General features: G+C 43.2%; 2 protein-coding genes and 2 long non-coding RNA genes across 6 annotated transcripts; 2 read left to right on the forward strand and 2 right to left on the reverse strand.

Annotated features, from left to right (window-relative positions):
• Positions 1–1591: 1591 nt before the first annotated feature.
• On the reverse strand, positions 1592–4755 carry LOC117676266 (uncharacterized). 2 transcript variants are annotated; one of them, XM_034435644.3, is made up of 4 exons: positions 4474–4755; positions 4237–4374; positions 3941–3996; positions 1592–3391 (listed from the first exon to the last, which is right to left on the reverse strand). In XM_034435644.3, the coding sequence occupies exon 4, from the start codon at positions 3371–3373 to the stop codon at positions 2081–2083; it is 1293 nt and encodes a 430-aa protein (XP_034291535.1). In that variant the 5' UTR covers positions 3374–3391; positions 3941–3996; positions 4237–4374; positions 4474–4755; the 3' UTR covers positions 1592–2080. The 2 variants fall into 2 exon arrangements, with proteins under 2 accessions (XP_034291535.1, XP_087737254.1); XM_087881128.1 differs by having other exon boundaries at positions 4237–4755.
• Positions 4756–8867: 4112 nt separating this feature from the next.
• On the forward strand, positions 8868–11461 carry LOC148111499 (uncharacterized). The gene is made up of 2 exons (XR_015730424.1): positions 8868–8986; positions 11043–11461. It is a non-coding gene; the product is annotated as an uncharacterized LOC148111499 (long non-coding RNA).
• A 5297-nt stretch (positions 11462–16758) lies between these two features.
• LOC117676278 (uncharacterized) lies at positions 16759–25852 on the forward strand. 2 transcript variants are annotated; one of them, XM_087881129.1, is made up of 2 exons: positions 16759–17133; positions 22869–25852. In XM_087881129.1, exon 2 carries the CDS (start codon positions 22887–22889, stop codon positions 24012–24014), a length of 1128 nt encoding a protein of 375 aa, XP_087737255.1. In that variant the 5' UTR covers positions 16759–17133; positions 22869–22886; the 3' UTR covers positions 24015–25852. The 2 variants fall into 2 exon arrangements, with proteins under 2 accessions (XP_087737255.1, XP_034291549.1); XM_034435658.3 differs by lacking the exon at positions 16759–17133 and adding an exon at positions 22268–22303.
• LOC148111500 (uncharacterized) lies at positions 19476–22206 on the reverse strand. The gene is made up of 2 exons (XR_015730425.1): positions 22122–22206; positions 19476–20063 (listed from the first exon to the last, which is right to left on the reverse strand). It is a non-coding gene; the product is annotated as an uncharacterized LOC148111500 (long non-coding RNA).
• Positions 25853–26188: the final 336 nt, after the last annotated feature.

The following is a 26188-nucleotide window of genomic DNA, read 5'->3' on the forward strand; positions in this document are numbered from 1 at the left end:
GAGAAACATTGTTCTAACCACTTATGGGCCCTGTAGATTATTTTAAAGTTCCTTTCCAAAACTGTTTATTAATTAATTTCATTCCAGAGAATGGAAGAGAGGAATAAAAGGTGGTTTGGCTCGTGTCTAGTTTTTAATCTAAATGACTTTAATTGTTTGCTTCCCTCCTACGTTACATCGGTGCCTTAACACCGTTCTGAAATGCCTAAATATAGGGCCACGCTTTTAAATATACAAATAGCGTGTATCTCGCATCGTTGTGATAGACCACACAACCCTGGAAGGAATGTCAAAATTATTTAAAACAGAGAGGGCAAGATGTATCCTGTCCAAAAGGCAAGGTGGTTTACTGGTTAAACTGTTGAGCAAGCAAACGATAAGGGAAAGAAAAACATGTTGGCACTTTTCCTAAAATTTCTCTTATTTTTCAATATCTCGTCTTCAAATCAATCTCTCCAAAATGCGCTCATCCCAACAAGTTGCAGCTTGTACCATATTTTCCTGAAAATAAGATCCTGTCTTATATTTTTTTGAACCCTAAAATAAGTGCTTATTTTCGGGAAGGTCTTATTATTTTGGGGCATGTGGAGCAAGACGGGGCACCTCTTGCCATCTTACCTGATTTCCAGTTCTATATCCTTAATCCTAACCAGAGGAAATGGCAGGGATCAGCTGCGCATGTTTAAATATTTTCCAGGAGGGCTTATGTTCGGGGAGGGCTCATTTTAGCGCATGCGCTCAAAAGCCCGATTGGGCTTATTATCAGGGGATGTCTTATTTTTGGGGAAACAAGGTAAAATTGGTGGACAATTTGTTTGTTTCTTCTTTTTTTCTCCCCTTTACTAGATTTTTCCTCACCAGTCGTGCCTCTGAAATTATAAACTTGGAAAGTATGACTACTTTCACCCATAAACTGAATTTGCGCCAATTCTGTGGAGAATTTTATTAGTGGCAGACCCTACCTCTCACGTTTCTTTAAAAGGCAAATAGGGGCAGCTGAGAAAGACACCCGGATTACAATTATCCAAGAAGGAAATTGTCTTAATTCTTAATTCCAGCAAACATTCTCCGGCTGCAAATTTCTATGGTACATTTCTGAGAGTGCGCCCTCATGTGGTGTCAGCTGGTATTTGCAAAATTGATGCAACGTAGAAAAGCATTCATATCAAGAGTCCAATTCTTCTCACTTCCAAGTACAGATCCAGAGTTTTCTTTCCAGCAAGATCTATTATTTCCTCCTCAGGACTTCCTTTTAGCCAATGTCTTGAGTTCAATTTCTTCATTTAGAAATAAGAGATCCAGCTTTGAATTTTTTTTGTAGAGCTTCTACATCTAGGCTGGAAAATTCCACACAATGACCACTAGAGGGAAGCAAAACATTTTTCATCTCTTTCTTGTGGCCCTGTAGTGGTCAACTGGAGCTTTGCAGTCCAGATTGGTTTGGACACTATTTGATGTGGTTCTCGTTTTGTGAAAATCATGTTTTTTCTCACACACACACCCATCACACCCCCAATTTTGAATGACTTCATGATTTCTAACAGTTTGGGGGGGCTTGGTAGAGCATAGGAGGAAAACAAAGAGGAGAACATTATGATGCAAAAGGAAATTTAATCAGAAGAACAAAAGAAATAACGAAGCATTGGTTCAATTCTAGCTGCGGTTTAGGTTCAGGGTAGCTAAGCAGATACGTGAATTTTAATTTGCTGTAGCAGATACCTGTTGCTTATAAATATGCTTTTGAGTCTTTCTGGATTCTATTCAAACACAGTTTTGGAGTCTGTAGGAATGATAGGTCTCCATTTCCCCAGCAGACTTGGTCCATGATCTCTACCACTTCCTCCAGTCCAGAAAGTACCAGCAAAACTCAGAAAGGAAACTATCTCTCTTTTGGGATGCCGTCAGAAGAGAGTAAAGGAAGACAGAAGAGTCAACTGAAACCTAGTCTAAGATTTCAGACTGAGTTTGTGTTGTGAGAAGACAATGGTTCTCTCTCAAGTCCATCACTGTAAACATAGCATTCAGTTTCACGTTTTTCTTCTCCAGTTGTTCGGGGACTTCTGAGTTATTTCTTCCACGTTCAGTAACAGATATTTGAAGGGCCTGGCATCATGGCCAGGGTCCCTCCATAGGAACCTCCGTAAGATCGGCTGCTGAAGCCACCACTTCTGTATCCATCCCCTCCACCAACAGAGTACCGGATCCGTCTGTATCCACCAGAACCATATCCAGTGTGGCCACAACCACCTCCATATCCAGAACCATATCCTGTGTGGCCATAACCATCTCCATATCCAGAGGAACCATATCTGCCACTGCTGTAACCACCACCATATCCACCACTGCCATACCCAATGCTACCGCCATATCGGTGGCTTCCACTCATTCGGTGGCCAGTACTCCAACCACCTACCGTACTGCCCCTTGTTCCACTGAGGCCATAATCCCCACCAGTGACACTCACTGTTCCAACGCTGCCTCTGCGACCACTCATGCTGCTCCCTACTCCACCACTTATAATGCCTCCAGTTCCAATACTACCTCTCCGTCCCCCCACATTAACTCCTGTTCCGCTACCTCCACCCCAACCTCCCGAGGTGATCCTTGTTCTGCCAGAGCTCAAACCACCATGTCTGGTGCCCTCAATTCCACCAGTGCCTAAATCACCCTCAGTGATGCTGCCTGTCCCAACGCTGCCTCTCCGAACACCCATAGTGTCCCCTACTCCACTGCCTCCACTCCAACCAATGGTAGAGCCCCCAGCTCCAATACTGCCTCTTCGACCACTCATAACTCTACCTTCACCACTGCCCAAATCACCACCAGTCATGCTGCCCATCCCAACACTGCCTCTCCGACCACCAACAGTGCCCCCTACTCTGCTACCTCCACTCCAACCTGCTGTGGTACCCCTTGGTCCGCCAATGCCCAGACTACTTCTGGGTCCAACTACTCCTCCGATACCCAGACCACCAGTTCTGGGTCCTCCAAGCCCTCCAATGCCCAGACCTGTGGGTCCTCCAGTGCCCAAACCACCACCTCCTAAACCACCCACACCTCCTACTCCACCAACACCCAAACCACCACCCATCCTACTCCCTATTCCACTTCCACCACTCCAGCTACCACCCCAACCTCCTCTACCAGGGCCCAAAGCACCCATGCTCCCTCCAACAGTACCCTCAATGCCAATGCCACTACTGCCGCCACCTCTCGCCATCGTGCCACCAAAGCCTGCACATGGATTGTGTTGTTCAATGCCAAAGGCTTGGTCAGGGCAGTACAATGCTGGTCCTGGGATATTTAGGACAAAAGGGGGTGGTTGGATTGCAACGGTCGAGGCAGGACAGCTGGCGTAGCACTCAGACATCATTGTGGGAGGGCTGTTGCTCTGAAAGAGAAGAATGAGAGGCAAGGGCTTAAGAAGAAGTTTCTCTCAGATGAAGACCAACGGAGAAGAGTTTCCATGCTGATGCAGTTGGTAGAAAAATGCTAATGAAGCCAGGGAAAATCACAAGTACTGTAGAATATGCTTTGCTCAATTTCAGAATTAATTCACATGCTATTCAGGAATAGAACCAATACAGGACATAATGTCTTTAAAGGAAGAGGAGAATCGTCCTCCTGGCTAGGTGGCTCAGTGGCTAAGACACTGAGCTTGTCGATCAGAAAGGTCGGCAGTTCGGCAGTTCCCTAGTATAGGTCTCCTGCGTGAGCAGGGACTAGATGACCTCCAAGGTCCCTTCCGACTCTGTTACTGTTACTGTTACCGACCATCTGGTCCAGAGATTGGAGGGCATCACCCCTCAATTTGGCCAGGGATGAAGGGAGTTCCTTCCAAGATCTGGAGGATCCCAGTTGGACCAATACTTGAGGTTCTTCAAAAGCCCTACTGTGTTTATTCTGATGGTAAATGGTCCGTCTTGAGCATCTATCTTACCTTGGTTCTTCAGGGGTCTTAAAACGTGAGGACAGGAGAGAAGACTTCTTTTGATGCTGTGGTGAAAAGAGAGAGAGATGCAAACTGAAGCATCCATCCAATTGTTTCAACAAAGAGGTTAAAGCTCCTTTTAAACATCGCGTAACTGGGAACATTGCCAGATCCTCTGAACCCAAAGACAATGAAGCAGGCGCAAGAGAAGCGAAGTTATGGGAACCCATAACATCAAAGATATCCCCTGCTCTTCATTCTGATCACCCTCAATCTTAGAGTAGAAGACACCTGTTCTGACTTACCTGGTTCTTCTCGGTGGAAGGATCCAAAGGCTCCCAAGAGGTGCTGAAGGAAGGTGCTGAATGTCAAACTTCTTATACCTCTTGGTCCACCATCAGCTGAGCATGACTCACCACTGGGCTTGATGCCAACCATTGACACTTGAAAAGAAATTAGGATGAAGAAATCACCTGCGGTGGACTCCCCCAAGGATTGATTATCAATGCAACAAACAACTCCTGGGTTGTGTGTTTGCTCACCTTTTCTTCTCTTCCAGGCTCAGGATAATGAGATCTCCACCCAACAAGGTTGCCCAAGAAGAGTAATGAATTTTTAGCCTTAATACTTTAAATGCTGGGGTATCTCACTTATGCACAGCTGCGTAAACACCTCGGGTACTGTCCCAAACTTGTCATGCCTACTCCGATTGTTCTTAATCATCAGGTGCATCTGAATTCACGGGAGATCTCTTGGTTCCATTTCTTGAAGACGCCCAACCGCATCTGCAAGTTCAACAGAATTGAACAGCGGATGATTTGGGTTCCCGAGCTTCCCATCCGCTTTGCAGTTCGTTAAATGAAATAATTTACAAATGCACCACAAAGTTCTGGCCACTACCTTCAAAGCAGGGAGGCCAAGCTTATGGAGAAGTTATTTGTGGTTGGTAATAACTAGAAGTGGTCAATTCTGGAATTAGAAGTAGATTTAGAGGGCACCGGGAATGGCCTTGAAGGACAAATAGACAAGATTCTGTTACCATCTCCGTTCAGATAATACAGGTAGTCCTCGACTTATGACTACAACCGAACAAATTTATGTTACTAAGTGAGAAATTTGTTAAGTGATCTTTCTTGTTTATGATCTTTCGTGCCCCATTTGTTAAAAGGTAAAGGTTCCCCTCACACATATGTGCTAGTCATTCCTGACTCTAGGGGGCGCTGCTCATCTCCGTTTCAAAGCCCAAGAGCCAGCGCTGTCCGAAGATGTCTCCGTGGTCATGTGGCCGGCATGACTCAACGCCAAAGGCACACGGAACGCTGTTCCCTTCCCACCAAAGGGGATTCCTATTTTTCTACTTGCATTTTTTATGTGCTTTCAAACTGCTAGGTTGGCAAAAGCCGGGACAAGTAATGGGAGCTCACCCCATTAGGGATTTGAACCGCTGAACTGCCGACCTTTTGTTCGACAAGCTCAGTGACTTAGCCACTGAGCCACCACATCTCTATATTTGTTAAATGACTGTTAAATTAGTAACATGGTTGTTATGTGAATCTGGTTTCCCCATTTGATTTTGCTTGTCAGAAGGTCGCAAAAGGGGATCACGTGACCCTGGGACACTGCAACCGTCATAAATGTGAGTCCATTGTGCAAGCATCCGAATGTAAATCACATGACTACCGGGATGCTGCAATGGTCAGAAGCGTGAAAAATGGTCATAGCTCACTTTTTTCAGTGATGTTGTAACTTTGAACGGTCACTCAGTGAACTGTTGTAAGTCAAGGACCACCTGTATAATTTTAGACCTAGACAGCATTGGTTTCTTGGTCTGGTCTACCTTAAAGGGTGGTCAGTAGGGAAGATTAGGTTAAAGGACGATTAAAGCAGAGACGGGATGGTTGAGAAGACATTTCTCAGCATTATACCAGGTTGAAAAGTTGCGAAGTTGTGTCCGACCCATCGTGACCCCATGGACAACGTTCCTCCAGGCCTTCCTGTCCTCTACCATCCTCTGGAGTCCATTGAAGCTCACGCCGACTGCTTCAGTGACTCCATCCAGCCATCTCGTTCTGTGCTGTCCCCTTCTTCTTTTGCCCTCCCAGCATGAGGCTCTTCTCCAGGGAGTCCTTCCTTCTCATTAGGTGGCCAAAGTATTTGAGTTTCCTCTTCAGGATCTGGCTTTCTAAAGAGCAGTCAGGGTTGATCTCCTCGAGGACTGACCAGTTGGATCACCTTGCAGTCCAAGGGACTCACAGGAGTCTTCTCCAGCACCAGTGTTCAAAGGCCTTGATTCTTTGGCGCTCAGCCTTCCTTGTGGTCCAACTTTCACAACCATACACTGCAACTGCCATGCTAACACTGTTCTATTTTCTGGAAGGCAACCATGACAGAAAGCGAGGTCAACCGTTGAACATAGACTCCTGTCTCACAAACACATAGCAACTTTTTCTCTGCAGAAACAACCTGCTCTGTGTGGCTTTGTGCAACCACAATCTGTCCCAACTGGAGGGTGTGTTTTTAAAAAAATATCTATTAAAGCCATCTTGAATTGTCTCCCTCGCCTGTCAAATACGATGGCTATCTCCACACCTTTGTCAGCTGGGGCACCACTCTGAATGAATCAGACTCTGATTACAGTTGGATTTGAACAAATAGGTTCAGGGCAGGAGGGTGGGGCAATGACCCAGTTGAATCTCAAATGAGCAACACCTGGGATACACCCAATTTCGAGGAGTTCAGCAGATGTGTAAGATTGATACTTCCTATCAGTGAGAGCCTTAAGAGATAGGCCAGGTCGAGCAGCCTGACAGATTTTTGGATCACCCTGCTAAGATTGATAGTTGGGTGGAATTACGCTCTTATCTAAAAAAACAGCTTGACTATCTAGGTCCACATCTCCCTGTTATGCTAACTTCAGCCACCCCAAAGCCTCCTGCTTCAGAAGAAGACTCCACCTTTTCTCCCTTGCTGTCCTAACACGTGGAGGAGACTGGTTATTTCTCTTGCGTTTTGAAAGTCTACCTTCAGATCACTTGCCGAGACGGAGAACCAACACACCATTCCCAAACCTGAAGAGAGAAAAGTCCCTCTAGACTTTTAGAACCTGTGTGGGCACTTTGGGGCTTTGGAGAACCTCTTGTAGATCCTACCACAAAAGGGCTGTCCCAGGGAGACCTTCTCCATTCTCAAAAGGGTGGTCTTGGTGTTCGTGTCCATCTACCAGTGTCCTCTTATGATCCTTGCCAGTTCCTTTCATTAGACCCTAATTCTATCTCACTCTCTTCTGAGTTGGTGGAAATGATATCCAATATTTACAATGTTTAAGAATGTCTGTATTCCTTTCTGTCTTAGTCTTGTGTGCCATCTCTTTCCAGAGCTACTTATTTGTTGTTGTTGTTAGTTGTGAAGTCATGTCCAACCCATCGAGACCCCATGGCCAACTTTCCCCCAGGCCTTCCTGTCCTCTATCATCCCCCGGAGACCATTTAAGCTCATGCCGACTGCTTGAGTGACTCCATCCTGCCATCTCATTCTCTGCCGTCTCCTTCTTCTTTTGCCCTCAATCGTTCCCAGCATTAGGCTCTTCTCCAGTGAGTCCTTCCTTCTCATTAGGTGGCCAAAGTATTTGAGTTTCCTCTTTAGGATCTGGCTGACACTGGCCTTCTAAAGGGCAGTCAGGGTTGATCTCCTCTAGGACTGACTGGTTTGATTACCTTGCAGTCCAAGGGTCTCACAGGAGTCTTCTCCACCACCAGAGTTCAAAGACCTCAATTCTTTGATGTTCAGCCTTACTTATGGTCCAACTTCCACAACCATACATTGCAACTTTCCCAGTTTTCCCAGCTACTTATTACCCTCCAATTTTTATCTGTAGGAACAACCCTGTAAGGCAAGTAGGCTCAAGAAACTGTGGCTGAACTAAAATCATCCAGAGAGCTTTCACTTTGACCCAACTCTAATTCCTTCATCCCTTCCACTATGCCACACAGATTTTATCCTGTTTGATGTTTTCCAGATCAGAGAAGGTTATCCTTTTGTATCTAATATTCAGGGCCACACAACTATAATTTTAGTATATTCCCCTTCCTCTGAAATAGCATTCATCCCAAGATCTTCATAACTCCAACTCTGGTGGGTTTTAAGAAGCCAAACCCAGAGAAATGAATGCCTTCAATCTCTGCTTAGGTATGCCGACAGTAGCTATTTCAAACCAGCTTCAATATTTCTCAGTCAAGGAAGGAAGGATGAGTTATGCCAATTTGTGGTTAGAGAATCTCCCAGGAGAAGATATCTAGAGAAGATACACCGGAAGCCCTCATTAAGATGTTTATTGTCCTTCAAGTGTCATTTTATAAGTCTTAATCCCTTGCCCAAGGCATCTTACATGAAGCAGAGAATCTATGCCACTATCATCCATGGGCACGTGCCAGGGTGACTCCCTCTTCAATCTTCTGAGAAGGCAGTTGGCCATCCAAAGGGGGACAGCAGGGAGAAAAGGAGGAGGAGGAGGAGGAGGAGGAGGAGGAGGAGGAGGAGGAGGAGGAGGAGGAGGAGGAGGAGGAGGAGGAGGAGGAGAAGAAGAAGAAGAAGAAGAAGAAGAAGAAGAAGAAGAAGAAGAAGAAGAAGAAGAAGAAGAAGAAGAAGAAGAAGAAGAAGAAGAAGAAGAAGAAGAAGAAGAAGAAGAGGCATTGTTTGTTACATCATCAAAACAAATGCATTTCCCCCTCTACCTCTCAATAACAGGACATTGTTAAGATGCATCCCACCCAACATAACAAGATGACTTCTGAGAACACCCTTCCTCCCTGTCGAAAAGAATTATACAGAATCCGAATACTCTTATCAACAATTGTGACAATCCCGCCTTCACAATCCAGGGAAGCAAACAATTAAAAGTAATTTGGTGGAGCACAGTGAGGCGTCAGCTTACATTGTGGTGTTTGGGAGGGGGAAAATATTCTCAATTCCTGCCCTCAAAGTGCTATAAAAATGCACACAGCACACGGCGGCTGCTTGAAGCTTCTTCTTGAGATACCTCCTCGCCTAGACGACCAGGTAAGACTCAAAAGAGAGCTTCTAACAATGTAATCTGGGGCTGATTTTATTTCCTGGAAAGCAGGGAGCTGAATTCAGATCTGGAATTGCAACCAGCCCCCAAGGGGGATCTGAAGGGTTCATAATTTTGGGTAACACCAACATTTTACCGGCTAGATACCAACTGTCAATCAAAATAGCCTTCATTCTGAGGAACTGGTTCTACCAATTGGTAAAGTGAGAAAGGTGCTGGGAGCAAAAATAAAGGGTGACAAATTAGGTAAAATTATCTGCTTTCTCTTAAGTAGTGAAAGATAATGTTCCCATCATCACTGTTGAAGAAGAAGTCAACTGACAGCCTTGTCGTGATTTTTGTAGACAGAAAGAGGGTCACTCTTGCTTTGTCCTTTGTATTTCATTTTTAAGTTTGTAGATTTGTAGATCCATTGAAAGACCCCTTTCTAAATTATGTCTATCTCCTGACCCATTCACCTTCTCTTCTGAAAGCATCTTCGCCTTCTTCTACTCATCCTGCCCTGAAGAAGGGACACCTTTCTAGCTTCATCTCTGCTCTCCATATTGAAGGATCAGGAAGAACTCAAAAACCCGGGTTTAAAAGACGTTACTTTGTGCTATGTTCCCATAATGTGTAAATTACCATCACCACTTCTTCTCCACCATTCCTTCTCCTTCTTTGCTACCACTCCTCTTCCTTGTCCTTCTCCATTATTCTTTCTCCTTGTCTTTCTCTCCTCCTTCTCCATCATTTCTCTTCCTTCTCCATCACTCCATCTCCATCACTCCACCTTCTTTTTTTCCTTCTCCATCAATCTTCTTTTTCCTTCTCCATTACTCCTTCTTCTCCTCCTCCTTCACTTCTCCTCCTTCACTATACTTCACCTCCATCTCTCTTCCTTCTTCTCCTTCTCCATCACTCCTTCTCCAACTGCTTCCGCACCACTCCTTCATCTGCTTCTTCTCCTCCTTTTTCTCCATTACACCTTCTTTTCCTTCTCATTTTCCTCCTCTGTATTCCCCTGAGCCTAGCCATGGATCATAATATCATAATCTTGTAGGGTGCCTGGATACCTCCCTCACCATCTGTCCCAAGAGAATTGAGAAAACAAGCAAGTGATCTCGTGCACATAAGGATGGATCTTATCTGATTTCAAGTAGCACAATAGAAGTGTAATAGTGCAGAGTGATTTGATTTGATCCATCTCACCTACATTCTTGTAGAAGAATGTGGGTGGTGGGGTGGTTTGTTTGTTTGCTTTTTTGTTTATTTCTTAAGATAATATTAAGATAATTTAATTTGTCAACCATTAAATTACAGAAGGAGTGGTGCTCTTAAAATTAGTATCATTCTTAATATGTATGAGTATCTTTCTAGAATTTTGCATGTAATATTAAAAGAATCCTTTAGGGGTAGATTAGGCTGAGAGAGCATAGTCACCAATAGCTGCTCTTAGATTTCTTCAGAGAAGTCCAATCAGCTATGACCCATCCCTCTAAATCCCCTTCTGCTCATTGACTTAAGGACTAGCCCTTGAAGAATTCTGCAGATTTGGAATTTGTAGAAATTCTGGATTCTGTGTCCTGTTTTAATTCAGCAAGATTGCCGCAAATCAGGGGTGAAATGCTCCCGGTTCGGACCGGATCGGGCGATCCAGTAGCGATTGCGGCAGGTGATTCAGAGAACTGGTAGCGATGGCGGCGCGAGGCTGCACCCACCCACCTGGGTGTCGTTACTTCCTGCTTTTAAAAGGTAAATAAAGGCTTTGACAATCGCGCGCCACACCTGTGATTGTCAGAGCCTTTTTTTTTTTTTTTTACTTTTAAAAGCATTTTTTTTACAACCTATTCGGCCAAATAGGTTGTAAAAAAATGCTTTAAAAAAGTAAAAAAAAAAAAGTTGGCCACGCCCACCCAGTCACATTACCCCACCACCAAGCCACGCCCACAGAACCTTTAGTAACAAATTTTACATTTCACCACTGCCGCAAATTGTACAATATCGAGAGTTTCTGTCGATTCTGACGATCCTTTTCTTCTCCCTGGTCTTCTTTCCTTGTAGAATCACCTCCACCTGCGGAAATGGACAGGAGATCCCCCTGCTACGCATCATGTCCACCTTCCACGGTGGTAATACGGCGACCAACCTTCACATTGACCATCCCGGGTCCTGCTCTCTTCTGCCCCAACCAACTTTTGCAGATTACACAACACAACCCCTGTGCACATGGAGGGATGGGGGTAGGAGGAGGAATGGTGCTTCCTGACTTCATCGATGAAGATCTGCCCAATCTAGAATTGGAGCCGACCTCTAGATTTGGTTCAGCTCTTGCGACTCTGTATCGATCCAGAATGGCCTTTCCATCTGAGGCCTGGCTGTAACTGATGAAAATTCAAGGAATGCTAAAAAAAAAAAAAAAAACTTGGATTCCTTTCATAACCTAAAACAACCCAAATCCCAAATAAATTCATCTAAAACTCCTGGTGGTTAATATTTCTGAAGTCTGGGGTTCCATGTGTCTTCTTCCAGATTTCTTTGAAAGAGTTTTCTTTATTATCATTAGATTTTCTTTATCCCACCCGTATAAAGAACTCAGAGGTGGTATTGAGCTGGTTCCGACCGGTTCAGGTGAACCGGTAGTAGGGATCTGCAGATGGGCGCAATCCCATCCTATATCACTGTGGTTTTGACGCCACACATGTGTGGACAGTGCATGTGAGCGAATTCCCATGTTGTTTGACATCGCACACATTTGTGGATGGTACGTAAGAGTGAATTCCCATGTTGTTTGACATTGCACACATGTGTGGATAGCACTCGCTCACAAATTTCTGTGTTCTTGGGATGTTGCACACATGCACGGACGGTGCGCGAACGAAGCATGCGCCCATGCACACTCACATTTACGGTACTGGGTGAACCAATGGTGATGTGAAGCCACCTGTGAAAGAACTCAAGTTGGTGAACATACCTAATACGCTGCCTTCTATCTCCTCCACCTCAGCAACCCTTAACACAATGAGAAATTGGCTGGGGAACTCTGGGAGTTGAAGTCCACACATCTTCAAGTGGGCCAGGATGGGAGACGCTGATTTAAATGCTACCCTGATTTTGCTTACCATGGCAAAATTTCAGAAAAAAATGTCTTTCATTGTTTCTGGGTTTTGTTTCGGCTTGGATTAACTTCAATGAGATTAAATCTGAGGACTAGCTGCTTTAATCTTAGCTGCTTTGGGTGGGGTTTCCACGAATAAGCTTCATCCGGAGAAGAATTTCCCTTTTTTTAGAACTCTGAGTCAGGAGAATGTTAAACCAGAACATCGAGAAGATGGCCAGGAGGAACATCAAAATGATGCTTTTGTCTAAGAAGCAGAGATAATATCATTCATGTTACTCAGCTAAGATTAAATGAAGGACTCAATTAACTGAACTATTATTTAAGGTTGGACAATTAACATCGATTTAACACAATGAGAGATCACAGGAATATAAGTGATCTTATATCACTTATATAAGGCCCTTTGATTAGAAACGTCCCATCACATCAAGTTATCCGCCCACCGCCATTGAGAAGAAGAGTTTTAGCTCTTCATTACCAATCAGTGATGCTAAAAGGGCAATATGCAAATGGAGGGGAGGTGATATGCAAATGAACTGAGGGACTGAAAAGTAGAGCCAACCACCAAAGTTCTGATCTCAAAATTCAATGGACAATTCTGGAGATGGACCCATGGCGTGAGAAATTCATCCTGCAGAAAAACCATCTACTCCTCAAAACCTTCTTGGGTTGATATAACATCTCATGGGTGAAACCTTCCCAGATCTGTGCCAGCTGTTACCACTCTTGAACTCCTGTGCCATGTCTTCTGCCCTCCTTCCTTTAGAGGGCGTCATTTACCCATCAATCTCAGCGAGAAGTTGAGTAAACCCAACTTCTTCTTGAAAGACTTGGTTATCTCAGATAGGATCTGCTGCCTTTTCAAAGCAGGTTTGCTGGAGGATGAGAAGTAATTAAGGCAGAGCTAAGCTTGCTGAGAGCATCACAAAAGCTTTTGTGGGAAGGGAATGAAATTGTAGCAAGGAAAGCAAAATTATTCAGAAAAGAGATACGACCAAAGGAAAGGAGCTTGGAATCGGGTTGGGTTGGGTCCACATAGCATAAACAATCTTGGTTTAACCACTCTTTCTTGAGAAAGCCACCGGAAGTTGAGGCTATATAACACCTTAAGCTACAGACCACAGTTTATATATGGCAATAACTGGGATCACCATAAACGAAGCCATCTAAACGTCTCTTCTTCAGCCTTGGCCCAAGAAATCATGGCCTAATGTGAATGCAAATTCATCAACCCACAGAAGGACTAGTTACTACTACAGTTCAAGAAGGACTAGTTGTCTGCTTGTATCTCCTCAACCAATCTTTGAGTGTGTGACTTTGCCCCAACCATGGTTTGTTTCCAAGAAGCATTTTCTGAAACGGGTTCGAGAAAGAGACTAAGTCCCCAGTCATGGTTGAGAGGCCGTGACAGTTGAGTTTGCACAGCACACTAGACCAAAATGAAAAATCAACAGTGTTACGGCTTAATTGCCAACCTTAGATGTTTTAATGAAAGGCCACCAAGCCATCCGTGAACTCGGATGGACCTCCTAATTAGGAAGCCCTAATTTCTTCTCAACTAATTCCTCCTTTCTCCTAGTCGTACCACTCCAGACATGGAAAATCTCATCGCTCATCCCTTGTCCGATTGATACATGGTTTTGGAAAAAGGCCCTTCCTAAATAATTTGCTTCCACTCACTTTTCCTCGATGGGGTAATAATTAGCGAATCCCTTCCATGCTTTCTCTGAAAAAGGGTAGAGTCAGAAGATGATTCGACAGAAATCTGCAATGTATCCAAGTTGAAAGAAAGGAGGGAGGGGTGCCAGGAAATATATCATTATTATAATTCATTGTATACCAGACTGTCTCCAAGAGCATGTGAGGTCAACAAGAACTGACGGTGAGAACAATTAATCGGTGGAACAACCTGCCTCCAGAAGTTGTGAATGCTCCAACACTGGAACTTTTTAAGAAGAGATTGGACAACCATTAGACTGAAATAGGGTCGGACTAGAAGACCTCCAAAGCCCCTTCCAACTCTGTTATTCTATTCTGTTCTGTTCTGTTTTCAATGCAAATTCGAGTCTGGAATACCTTTTTCTGTTAAAAAGGCAACGTCAGAAATTCCTTATCAATAAAGGAGAAAATTTGGAACACAGGATTGAAATGGAGGGTCCTTGGTGCTCTTTGAGTTTGGTTGTTTTCTTGTAGACATTTCATTACTCAAACTAAGTAACCTCATCAGCAAACCCCACTCCCTTCTAGCACTGATGATGTTACTTAGTTGGGTCATAAGATGCCTGCAACAAAACAGCCAACCTCAGAGAGCACCAAGGGCCCCTCATAAATCCATTATTCCATAGCTAACCTTCTTGAATGGTAGGGAACATTTTCCTCTTTTATTTGGGGACACTTCCCCTCTCCAGGACCATCATCTTGTCCCCTCCAGTCTCTTTTTCTCAAGATAAAGATGTCTATCTCTTTCTGTCTCTCTTTCCAGGTCTAGTTTCTAGATTTCTGGTCTTCTACACTGTCCTTCTGTTCACATGCTCCAGGCTTCTCTTCACATGTGACCCCCAAACTCACTTCTCAAAGTGGAATTTGACCAACCTAGATTGGAATGAACCCTGTGACTTTCTAAAGTCCATGATTATACTGACACAGCTTAAAATTACAGCTTTCTTTAAAGTAGCCACTTCACCCCACTGAATCAACTTGGGCTTGTGAGCAATTAAAATTCCAGGCTCCAGTTTCTCGTGATATTCCTTTCCCTAGAAATTCGGATTTCTTTTTTTCAAAGGAACCAACATCCTGGGTCCCGATTAAAATTTCAGTCTCTGATTTGTAGCTTCTCGTTCTGATGTTTGTTCCTCACTTCTACAGTTTGGTGCCTTCCGTATGTTCAACCAAGAATGGGATGCCTTGTTCGGATTTGACATGGCCTACCCATTAATCCAAGTTCCAAGATTGGAAATCCTAGTTTAGGGCTTTGTGTGTCATACAGATCCAAACTAACCATGGGTTTTGATTTGCACAGATCCTTGGCCCATTGCTAACCTTTCCAAGGGCTGGGGGAAATCTCGTGTCCTAGCTATGTGTTACACCAAAGGTATGGTAGATGGTCCTTAACGGTCCATTCAGCTGAGTGAACATCAAGCAGGACATAATTATACCAGAATGTTTTATGGAATTATCACTCACTCAGCTCTGTAAATCCTCTTGCTATACTCACCTCTCAGCTACGCTCCACCCTTCAAGTACCCAAATTAAATCAAACACCCATGGGCGTCTCGAGGATGCAGTGTGAGAATTTAATGGGTTTGGGCTACATGTGGAGACTGAATCCTTGACATTCCTTCCTTCTCCTCAAAACCCATCATCTGGACCAGAGGTGGTATTCAGCCGGTTTGCACCGGTTCACCTGAACCGGTAACAGAAATCGCAGGTCGGCCTGCCCACCTGCCCCTGCTCTATGCCATCCTATTTAGGCATGTTTTTGAGGCCAGGCACATGCATGGATGTGCATGCTCACATTTGCGAACACACACACTCCCCCACCCCTGCATGTGCACATGCAACACCTCCCCAAGCTCTGCCCCGCGCATGCGTGCATGACCCCACACAGCCCGTTTTGAGCCTGGCAAGCCTCCCTGAAGCCTCCCGGGACCAAAAACGGGCCAGGGGATGCTCCCCCTGCCCCCCATCCATGAGTGTGTGACCGTCCCACCCCCGCACATGCACAAGTGTCTCTCGCATGCACCCTGTCTCCGCACCAGAGACCCAAAAATCAGCTAGCCAGCGGGAGGCACGCGCGCATGCGTGGTAAAGCTGTCCAATGTCACCGGGACTTTTTTCTGAAGTGGACTCAGTTTTACAATGTTCAGTTAGCAAGCACCATAAGGAAGCAAGTCAGCCCGCCACGCACTTTATATAGTCCAATGGTAGCTTGAATTTGAGGGGGGAGGGAATTATCTTAGGAAAAAATTGGTAGCCCTGAAAACAGCGAATCAAAGGAACCATGAAAAATAGAACTGAAGAAATGCTTTTGGCTACAAAGGAGCAGAACTTTGTCCCTGGATCATGAGATTTTTTGGGGAAAGTGCAAAGACGAGCAACTAAGATGATTAAAGGCCTGGAGACTAAAACATAAGAAGAAGAGTTTCAGGAATTGGGTATGGCTAGTCTAGAGAAAAGAGGAAAAAAGGACTAGGGGGCGACCCAACAGCAGTATTCCAGTATTTGGGGGGTCGCCACAAAGAAGAAGTGGTATAGGATCTCCTGCTTAAGCAGGGGCTGGACTAGAATATGTCCAAGATCCCACCCAGCTCTATTCTGATTAAGATTAAGGTGTCACCTGCTTTGATTTCCACCAGAGACATAACTTCTAGAATCTGATCATCTCCCTTGCCTTCTTCTCTGTTGTTTTTTTTTTCCTTAAAAGGGGAGAAATGGGGATTTGGATGTATGAAGATTTGACCTCATTAAGGCAGCGTCAACTCATGTAGGCTTGTAAACACAGCGCCGAGATTTCAAGTCGGGTTTACTGGTAAATTATTCTTACATCACCTCGACCGGCTTTCAGATGTGGTTATGGAAATGTTGGGTTGGACCAGGGAGGTGCTGGGAAACATTTTTGACTCAGGGGATAGTCTGAAAGGAGAAAAGGAGAAACCTACCCAAGGTGCTGAAGTACGTTTCAGCATGCCACGGTTTTCCAAAAGCAGCAGCCCATAACGTGCTACAAGCCAAAGATTTGGCGTTGAGCTTAAGCTAATAAGGAGCCCCATGGGATGGGATGGGATGTCCTTTTACCTGTCTATAAAAAGAGCCAGGTGGACAATGCCAACTTCAGGTCATATGTCCAAGTCAGGAGGATGAGTTCTGACAATTAAGCTAAATGCTATACGAGGAAGACAGTCTGGTTGGGATCTAATTAAGATCTTTGCGTTGAGAAGGCCACCTCATCCCCTCCAGGGCTGACTAGGAATTGTTATAAAAAGCTCAGAGCTTCTTTCAAACAGTTTCTTGGGATCCAGGTGTGGCGGGAACCAGGTAAGACTTTCTGGGCTTACTGAGAGGAGGGGGTTCAAGGCCCACCTGTTTTATCCACCTTCTCAACTACTTGGCTGGGAGAAGACCTCTTAATTTTAACTGGGACTTCTTTAGAGGTTTCTTTTAAGGAAGGGTGCTTGTTTTTATTGGCCGCTACAGTTGTTCAATTTTATTTATTTGTCCGTTTATTCCTTTTTTCATTTTATTTTTATTTCTATTTTAATAGTCCCCTCTCCCATATTGTACCGGAGTCTGTTTTTTATGTTCTTACATTCACATTTTTGACTTCTTTGGAGATTATTTTACCGTAAGGAAGGATGCTTGTTTTTATTGGCTGCTACAGTTTACTCTTGTAAAAATTTTATTGATTTGTCAGTTTGCTCATTTTTATTTTATTTTGATTTTTAATATTCCCCTCTCCCATAGTGTAAGGGAGACTGGTTTACATTCCTTACATTCCTGTTTTCTTCGCCCCTTTTTTCCTTACGATCTTCCACTTTCTTTCATTGTTTTGAACTCCTCAGATTTTCAAATTCATACTCTCTACGTTCCTCCCAATTTTGTTCTTTATTTTCAGAAATACATCGGTTTTCTGTTGTTGACATTTCTCATGTTCTTTGTTTTTCCCCTTCTGCTTCCGATTCACAGCAGTAAATCATTCCGATTCGCAGCAGTAAAATGGGAATCATTCTATATATCTTTAAAGGCTCCTTTTTTTCACTTTCTCCATTTTCCTATCCGTTCATTTTCCTATCCGTTCTTTGAGATAATCCTCTTTCCCTCCCAAATTCTTTTTTCGATATAAGACAACTTATCCTTTAGAAGGGCTACTTGTGGATAGACTTATCTTGATTGCTAGTGAGTTATTTATTAGTTTGGTATTCGAGAACTCTAAACTCCATGCTATGCCTCCCTACCAAAGAAATTTTCATTTTTTAAAAAATCTTTAAAATAAATTAAATGCCTGAGGAGCCAGATAACAATTTCTTCTCTATAAATCTAAGCGCAAGGACAGAATTTGAAAGAGAGAGAAATCGAAATTCATGCGTCTGAATTTCAGATGATAAAAAAATACATATAGCATAAAACAATCAGACTTGCCTCCAGAAATTGTGTGTGCTCCATCACTGGGAGGTTTTTAAGAAGAGATTGGACAGCCATTTGTCTGGAATGGTGTAGGGTTTCCTGCTTGAGCAGGGGGCTCGACTAGAAGACCTCGAAGGACCCTTCCAACTTCATTATTTTATGTTCTATGAAATATAGATCTAATTCAAATGAAGACCAGCAGTATAGGGGGTTAATTAGTTCTAAAAATTGAAAAATTAAAAAGAAAGCAATCATCGGGTTTCCGTTAAGGTTCCTAGATTCCAATCTTCCTGCATTCTCTTTCTTTCAAATCCAGAGTTGGCAATTGAAAAAAATCTGTCCTAGATTCTGTCTTTCTTTCATCTGTCCCGTCCTGCAACTCACAAGTTCTTTATTTTCAGACATGAAAGAGAAGCTTTCCCAGACCTGTTAAAACCAGTTCCTTAAATGCTGACATTTAGCAACCAAAGTAATTTGGCAACAGCCTCCACACCCCTTTTTAATTTAATTTCACTGCACCTCTTGGTCAACCAGCAAGCTCTCACTCTCGTTAAAATAATAATCTCAGAATTAGTCAGTGGTATCTTTAAGAGGAAAAAGAGAACCGTGTCTCTTAAAATTTCTATTTTCCGAACAGCTTTTATTTTTTTAATGCTTAATTTGGGGTATGGACTGATAAATCACAAGAATTTCAAACTTTTTCCCCCCTCACATTAATTGGGAGGTGTCCTAAGTAGTCCGAGCTAAATAGGTGATTTTTCTAAACAGCTAATAAGTGAAAAAAAAATACATCTGCAATCATTTTGATTCCTAACTTTCCCTAACATGTTTGAACTTTTGCATGGAACCTTTTTTAGATGTATCTATTCCACACACATAGGGACATGATGGCTTAGTGGCTAAGACGCTGAGCTTGTCGATCAAAAGGTCGGCAGTCCAGCAGTTTGAATCCCTACTGCCGCATAACGGGGTGAGCTCCCGTGACTTGTCCCAGCTTCTGCCAACCTAGCAGTTCGAAAGCAGGTAAAAAATGCAAGTAGAAAAATAGGGACCACCATTGATGGGAAGGTAACAATGCTCCATGCACCTTTGGCATTGAGTCATGCTGGCCACATGACCATGGAGACGTCTTCGGACAACGCTGGCTCTTCGGCTTTGAAACGGAGATGAGCACCGCCACCTAGAGTCAGGAACAACTAGCACATATGTGTGAGGGGAACCTTTACCTTATTCCACACAAAATATTAGGGAGCAAGGGTTGGTTTCAAATTTACTAGAAATTGTCCTTTGTTGTATTAATTTCCCCCAGAGTAGACTCTTTACACAAAGATTGTATCTGTGAAAACTTTTTCTGGCTTATAGATGGGCATCTTTGTTGGGAATTGCCACCTTCCACTCCAGTAGAGATGATTCAGAGAAACCTGTTAGCAGAATGCCTTTGTCATACCTGTTGTTGGCACTCACAGGTGACACAGCAAGTAGTTGAGAAAGCCTTACTAAGAAGGGAGAGCCCAGGAGTTCTCAGCATGAGGTTCTTCCTCATGCTAGTTTTCTCCTCCATCTTTGGAGAACCACAAGAAGCTTCTTTTGATGACCAAACTCTTGTTCCCCTCTGGTTTATCCCTGATTGTTCATTGTTCGTAAGATATGAACTCTATGAGAACGTATCTATGGGCCCATCAATCCATCACACACAGACCACCAGCTTCATCTTGGGAAGATTAACCTCTTTGGTGCCTTCTCATAGTTGCTCTTCCTTGGTTATTTAAACTTCTAGAAGTTCCAGATAGAAGAGTCTCTTGTTCCGAACTTCATCTTCTTCAGCCCCATCTCAGCAAGGTCACCTGATAGAGAAAGTAGAGCTATTTTATGAATGGGCTGTAAGGCTATAAGCACTGTTTGATGCATCTTCAAATCTATCAGGTATCTCGAGCCATACGGCCAAGAGTGAGATTTTGACTTGGATTCTTTCTCATGACTCCTTAGATAGAAACGTCCTTCAGATAGATTCCAACCAAAATTAACGTTCAGTCACAGACTCTCTCTCTGGGTTTTTTTGTTTGTTTGTTTGTTTTTGTTTTGTCTTTCTGAACTTTATCGGCCCTATTAAGTGCTAAAAACCTAGTAGTTTAGACATTATTTACCAAAATGCAAATGTTGAACTTGAGAAAGGAGAAAAATGAAGGGGGGAGGTATGGTTCTGCAACCCAACAAGACAGACACAGACTTCAGAGGATAATCAGAATGGCTGAAAAAACAATGGCTACCAACCTGCCTTCCGTTGAGGACCTGTATACTGCAGGAGTCAAAAAGAGGACTGTGAAAATATTTACAGACCCCTCGCATCCTGGGCATAAACTATTTCAACTCCTACCCTCAAAACGACGCTATAGAGCACTGCACACCAGAACCACAAGAACAGTTTTTTCCTGAACCATCACTCTGCTAAACAAATAATTCCCTCAACACTGTCAAATTATTTACTAAGTCTACACTATTATTAACCTTCTTATCGTTCCCATCACCCGTATCCTTCCACTTATGACTGTATAACTGTAACTTTGTTGCTTGTATCCTTAAGATTTATATTGATATTGTTTCCTGATTGCTTATTTGTACCCTATGACTATCATTAAGTGGTGTACTTTATGATTCTTCATGAACGTATCTTTTCTTTTAGATGAGAGATGACTGAGAGCATATGCAGACAAATTCCTTGTATGTCCAATCACACTTGGCCAATTAAAAAAAAATTCTATTCTATTCTAAGAATACTGTGTTTCTCCAAAAATAAGACCCTATCTTATATTTTTTGAACCCCAAAATAAGCGCTTGGCCTTATTTTCAGGGAGGTCTTATTATTTTTGGGCGCGGGGAGCAAGATGGGGCTCCTCTTGCCTTCTTACTTGATTTCCAGCTCTGTCTCCCTAACCCTAACCAAAAGAAATTTATTATTTTTTTATTTATTTTATTTTATTGAATTTCTATACCGCCCTACTCCCGAAGGACTCAGGGCGGTCCACAGCCATGAAATAAAACACATAGATATACAAAATTTAAAATCGAATAAAATGAATTAAATAAATTTGGCTGAATTAATACCCATAATTTAAAATACCCATAATTTTAAAATACATTAAAAATTTTAAATTTACACTTAAAAGGGAGAAGATTTAGGCGAGGCCAGGGAAATGGCAGGGACTGGCTGTGCATGCATTTAAATATTTTCGGGGAGGGCTTATTTTCGGGGAGGGTTTATTTTAGCGCATGAGCTCAAAAGGCCAATTGAGCTTATTATCAGGGGATGTCTTATTTTTGGGGAAACACAGTAAAAGCAAACTCAAATGAAGTTATCCAGAAATTAGATGGATGGATGGATGGATGGATGGATGGATGGATGGATGGATGGATGGATGGAATTATTTTAACACAAGAACTTTAAATCTCTTGTTTAAAGTACTGGGTCCAGGAACATCTTTCTTAGAAGATTCATGCCATCTTCTCTAGCATACTACAGAACATGCCTCTTCTTGAGACCATTTTGGAAAAGGCATTCTCCCATCTAAGATGGGAACATTGCCAGATCCGACAAATTTCTCTCCCGTCAAAAAGATCCCCCCCCTTAATTTCCTCCGTAACACTAGACATTTATATCTGCAAGTGTCTTCCACACTCTCTTTGGTTCAACAATTCAGAATATATTACCCAATTTGTGAGGAAGGAAACGGTGCTTCCATTCCAGTTATGAGCAACATTGGAAAAAAATATTTATTTGACTGTAGCTCGCTCCGCAAAGAAACTTGAATTTGGAAAGACCTGTTGCTCATCCCTTGGCTGAGATGATTGATTTCCTTGTTCTGAGATCACCCACCCTTGCCGTACATTGAATTTTCCTTCCTAACCTGTTTAGTTTTCTGCTGATCTCTTATCTCTGAGCAAATCTGGAGCCTCTTCGGCTTCTTGAAACTGGATCGGTGAAGCGGTAAGGCTGGGGGAGGGAAGTTGGGAAAAAACAGGGCGTGTCCACATTCTCTTGCCAGCTATAAAGCTTGGGAAATAGCTGTTCACACAACAGCTGTCTAAGGTGAGTTTTCTTAAAGTGAGAAGTAAGAGCCTTTTTACTGTTTTGCTACAATTGTGGCCCCTGTCAAGCTGGATTCTCAGACAGCTAAAAGGAGCAGAACGAGAGTGGATTGAAGGTGTGGGCAGAAAAATAGGTGATGAAACAAGAAGGGAAGCTAGACGTAGGATATCTGTCAAATATTTTGAGGTTTTGAGGACGTTCGTGACCTGAGTTATATAGGAAGAGAGGGGGAAAGGAGAGAGAGGAAGGAAGGAAGGAAGGAAGGAAGGAAGGAAGGAAGGAAGGAAGGAAGGAAGGAAGGAAGGAAGGAAGGAAGGAAGGAAGGAAGGAAGGAAGGAAGGAAGGAAGGAAGGAAGGAAGGGCAGTTGGCATAAGAATCTCTTTCCTAAGTAAGTACAAATGATATTTTCAACCAGTTCTACTAGATTAACTAGGGAGTAACGGTGGTTGATCTTTTACAAAGTGTTTTCAGAGAGAAGGCAAGGTTGGCCTGTCCATCTGTCACCATGTGTGACTGCTGGACACCCAGATCATTTTGCTTGTCTCCCTTCTGTCTCCTCTCCAGATTCATCCTCCCAGCAGAATGTCTGGCTCAGGCGTGAAGTGTGTCACCAACCCTTGCGTCACCTCCTGCCCAGATGCCAAAGTAGTGATCCATCCACCCCCACTGGTCCTGACCTTACCTGGATTGAGACTCAAGACCTCTCCAAAACAATGCCTTATGGAAAGCCAGACTTCATGCCTCACTAACGGCTGTGAGGTGGGCTGTGCGGCAGGCTCCAAGGCCATCGTCACCAAAACCTCAGGCTTGGTTGCTCTTTCTGGTGGAGATACTCCTTGTTGTACAACCACTTGTCCTGATTCTCAAGTGGTGATTCAGCCTCCCCCAGTCTGCATCACCATCCCGGGTGCAGTTCTCACCAGCCACCCCAATGAGTGCATCATCTCAAGCTCAACCAACTGTATCACCAGTGGTGTCCAACGCCCTGCATTGCCCCGTTCAACATCGGTCTCCGATTGCTCCCTCACTCCACAACGTCTAACTCGCTCAGCCTCTGTTCCATCAGGACTCAACAGCTCAGTCCAATGCCTAACACAAGGGCCTTCAAACAAAGTGGTGATATACCCTCCACCAATCGAGGTCACCATTCCTGGTCCTGTCCTGGAGATAGCTGCGGAAGAGTGTACCGTGGAAGTCTACAACTCCTGCAATGGTAACAACGCCCTCACTGGCAGTGATCAAAAGGCCATCACCAGCGGTGACGATGATGAAATCAAAGCTCTAATTCCACGGGCCAAGAGTTGCACCACAGTATGTGGACTGATGGACACTTCAAACTGCATTTCCCAGGGACCAGAGATGAAAATTACTATCCAGCCCCCTCCTATTGAAGTCGAGCTTCCAGGACCTATCCTGCAAGTTTTTCCAGAAGCGTGTAAGATAGAAACTCTCAATCCATGTCCTCCAGGACCCGAGGCCATCACTGGTAGTGAGACCAAGGCCCTGTGTGATGACAAGATGCCCTCAACTGCCCTTGCGGCTACTACCAGCACGAAACGCCGTCTCCCTGATGTCCGACGTCCTCCTCGACCCTGGGCTGAGATGTACAGCCGGTCAATGACACCCCGAAGCATTGCATTAGCACAACAATCCCGACTGGCAAAATTCCGTAACACTTTATACTCCGTGAATTCCCAATCATTTTACTAAACTTTCAGTGGATTATGAAATTGTAAAGACAGCTGGTATTTTTATAAATATTTGTATATATAAAAAGTGAGAGTGCTGTGTCATGCACCCACCATCCACCGTACCTATGGATCAGATGGGGCATTTATCGAAGTTGCTCTTTCAGTGTTGTAGACTGTTTTTTTTTTTTTCTGTTTTTGGGCCCCATTTAGGTTTAAAACCCAGGTGATCAAGATTTTTGACTCCATAGATTCCAAAGTGACATTGATTGTCCTTTTAGTATCTGGTGGTTCCATGGGAATATGATGTACCAAAAAAGCAATGGAGAAGTAAGACTTAAAATGACTTCTGACTGCCATTTTGTTTGTAATATAACTTTTCTCAGAATTTTCCTAGTGTGATGACAGAGGCGAAATAGAAAACTCCTATATTTATGTATTTCATGTATTTGTATTTCATGTTTTTTAATTCTGGCTGTACACCGCCCTGAGTCCTCAGGGAGAAGGGTGGTATATAAATTTAAAATAAAATAAAAATAAAAAATAAAATAAAATAAATGGTCATTGAGGAATGCTGACTATTGTAGTTTAACAGCTTTTGGTGGCCACTTATCTCTCATCTCTGGATCAATGGATTGCTCCAGGATCCTGTTGCTACCAGTTGCCGAGATGTTTTCTAGCAAATGTAGTTTCCATGAATTTGTCCAAATGTAAGCCATCTGCACATCTTGCCTCAAAGATAGCACTTTGTAGCACTTCAAAATAACTTCTGTATCAGTCCAAGGCCTGAGTCAATCTAAAATGTCTGGGTTTTTTTTTTTTTTTTTAAATCCCTGCAGAAGTTGATGGCCCATTCTCCTATGGGCAGGGATGGTTGGTTCTTGCATCACTACCCCACCTTGGGGGTACTCTTATGTGATCCCACCATGATGTCTTCTTCCACGTTGGTGAGAGTGAGGTCCATCAGACATTCACAATTATTTTCAGGGAATAAAAGTGGTGGTAGAATTGGATAAATAGAATGTTTGATGGAGAAGTTTCCATTAGCAGATCTAGGACAGCTTCTCCCCCTCTGTGTTTTATTGATGTCCTCAAAAACTTCTCCAGAGGATGATCTCAGGACCACTGAGACTCTACATGGTATTATATATAAAACAATGAGGTGGGTCTATATTGAGGACTTCTTACTGATGAGAAAATGTTGTGAGCATCAGGTAGTAGAAGACCTCTGAATTCATTGTGTCTGGAGAACCACTATTTCCTCACAATCTTCAGAAGAAGTGGTGACGATCAATTTGCCATGACACATGTGGCTAATTGACAACTGATAAAATTTGATACTTAGAGGATCTGAAAGTTGGTTCTTCAAATCTATTGCTACTATCCCATTGTCCCAACAAAGCTTCTGAGTAAACTCATGGTACTAAGGATCCTCCCATTCAGCTCCATAGAAGACTTACTCCAAGGTAGTAACAGTAACAGAGTTGGAAGGGATCTTGGAGGTCATCTAGTCCAACAACCCTGCTCGGGCAGGAGACCTATACGAGGGATTCAAACCGACAACCTTTCCGATCGACAAGCTCAGCGTCTTAGCCACTGAGCCACAAACAAACCTAGATAAGAATACACCAAACAGGGTTGGAATTTCTATCAGAAGGATGTGATAAATTGGAGGAAATGAATTAATCTCCTAAATGATCCTCGGTTTGTTAAAAAAAAAACTTTTAGGGGTTGTAACTAATATTTGTAGTCTTTGAAATAAAGCTAGCATGTTTATTTTATGCAAAATGTTTTTTAAAACAATTCTCATTCTCAAATGCCAAATCTTCCAGTAATAAACTGAATTAAAACTTCTAAAAAGTTCCAGACTTCTTTTATCCTGTTATTTAATTGCTTGGGAGGAGGGGGGAGAACTAATATTCTAATAATCTATGAAATATCCATTTTCATTGCAACCAGATATTTTTGGAGCAAATTCAACCACACGTCTCCAACTTGACTTAAAACAAAATAGACCCCTCCTTGTGTTTGCACTGCTCACACCCAGTCCTTGCTCACTCTGCATTTTCTCACCCAGGTAGAGGTGCACCACCAATACATCGTAGGCATCTCTATAAAGTGGGTTTGAAGGTTTGGCCAGGGCGGTATATAAATTTAATAAAACTAAAACTAAACAACTCTCTCCAGAATCACTTC

This window comes from Pantherophis guttatus, chromosome 18 (assembly GCF_059756535.1).
Source record: "Pantherophis guttatus breed Tessera chromosome 18, ASM5975653v1, whole genome shotgun sequence".
NCBI classification, from domain to species: domain Eukaryota; kingdom Metazoa; phylum Chordata; class Lepidosauria; order Squamata; family Colubridae; genus Pantherophis; species Pantherophis guttatus.

What these genes read in the sequence shown, in the direction of transcription:
- LOC117676266 (XM_034435644.3), bottom strand. Translation starts at nt 3,373, where the DNA reads ATGATGTCTGAGTGCTACGCCAGCTGTCCTGCCTCGACCGTTGCAATC.
- LOC117676278 (XM_087881129.1), top strand. Translation starts at nt 22,887, where the DNA reads ATGTCTGGCTCAGGCGTGAAGTGTGTCACCAACCCTTGCGTCACCTCC.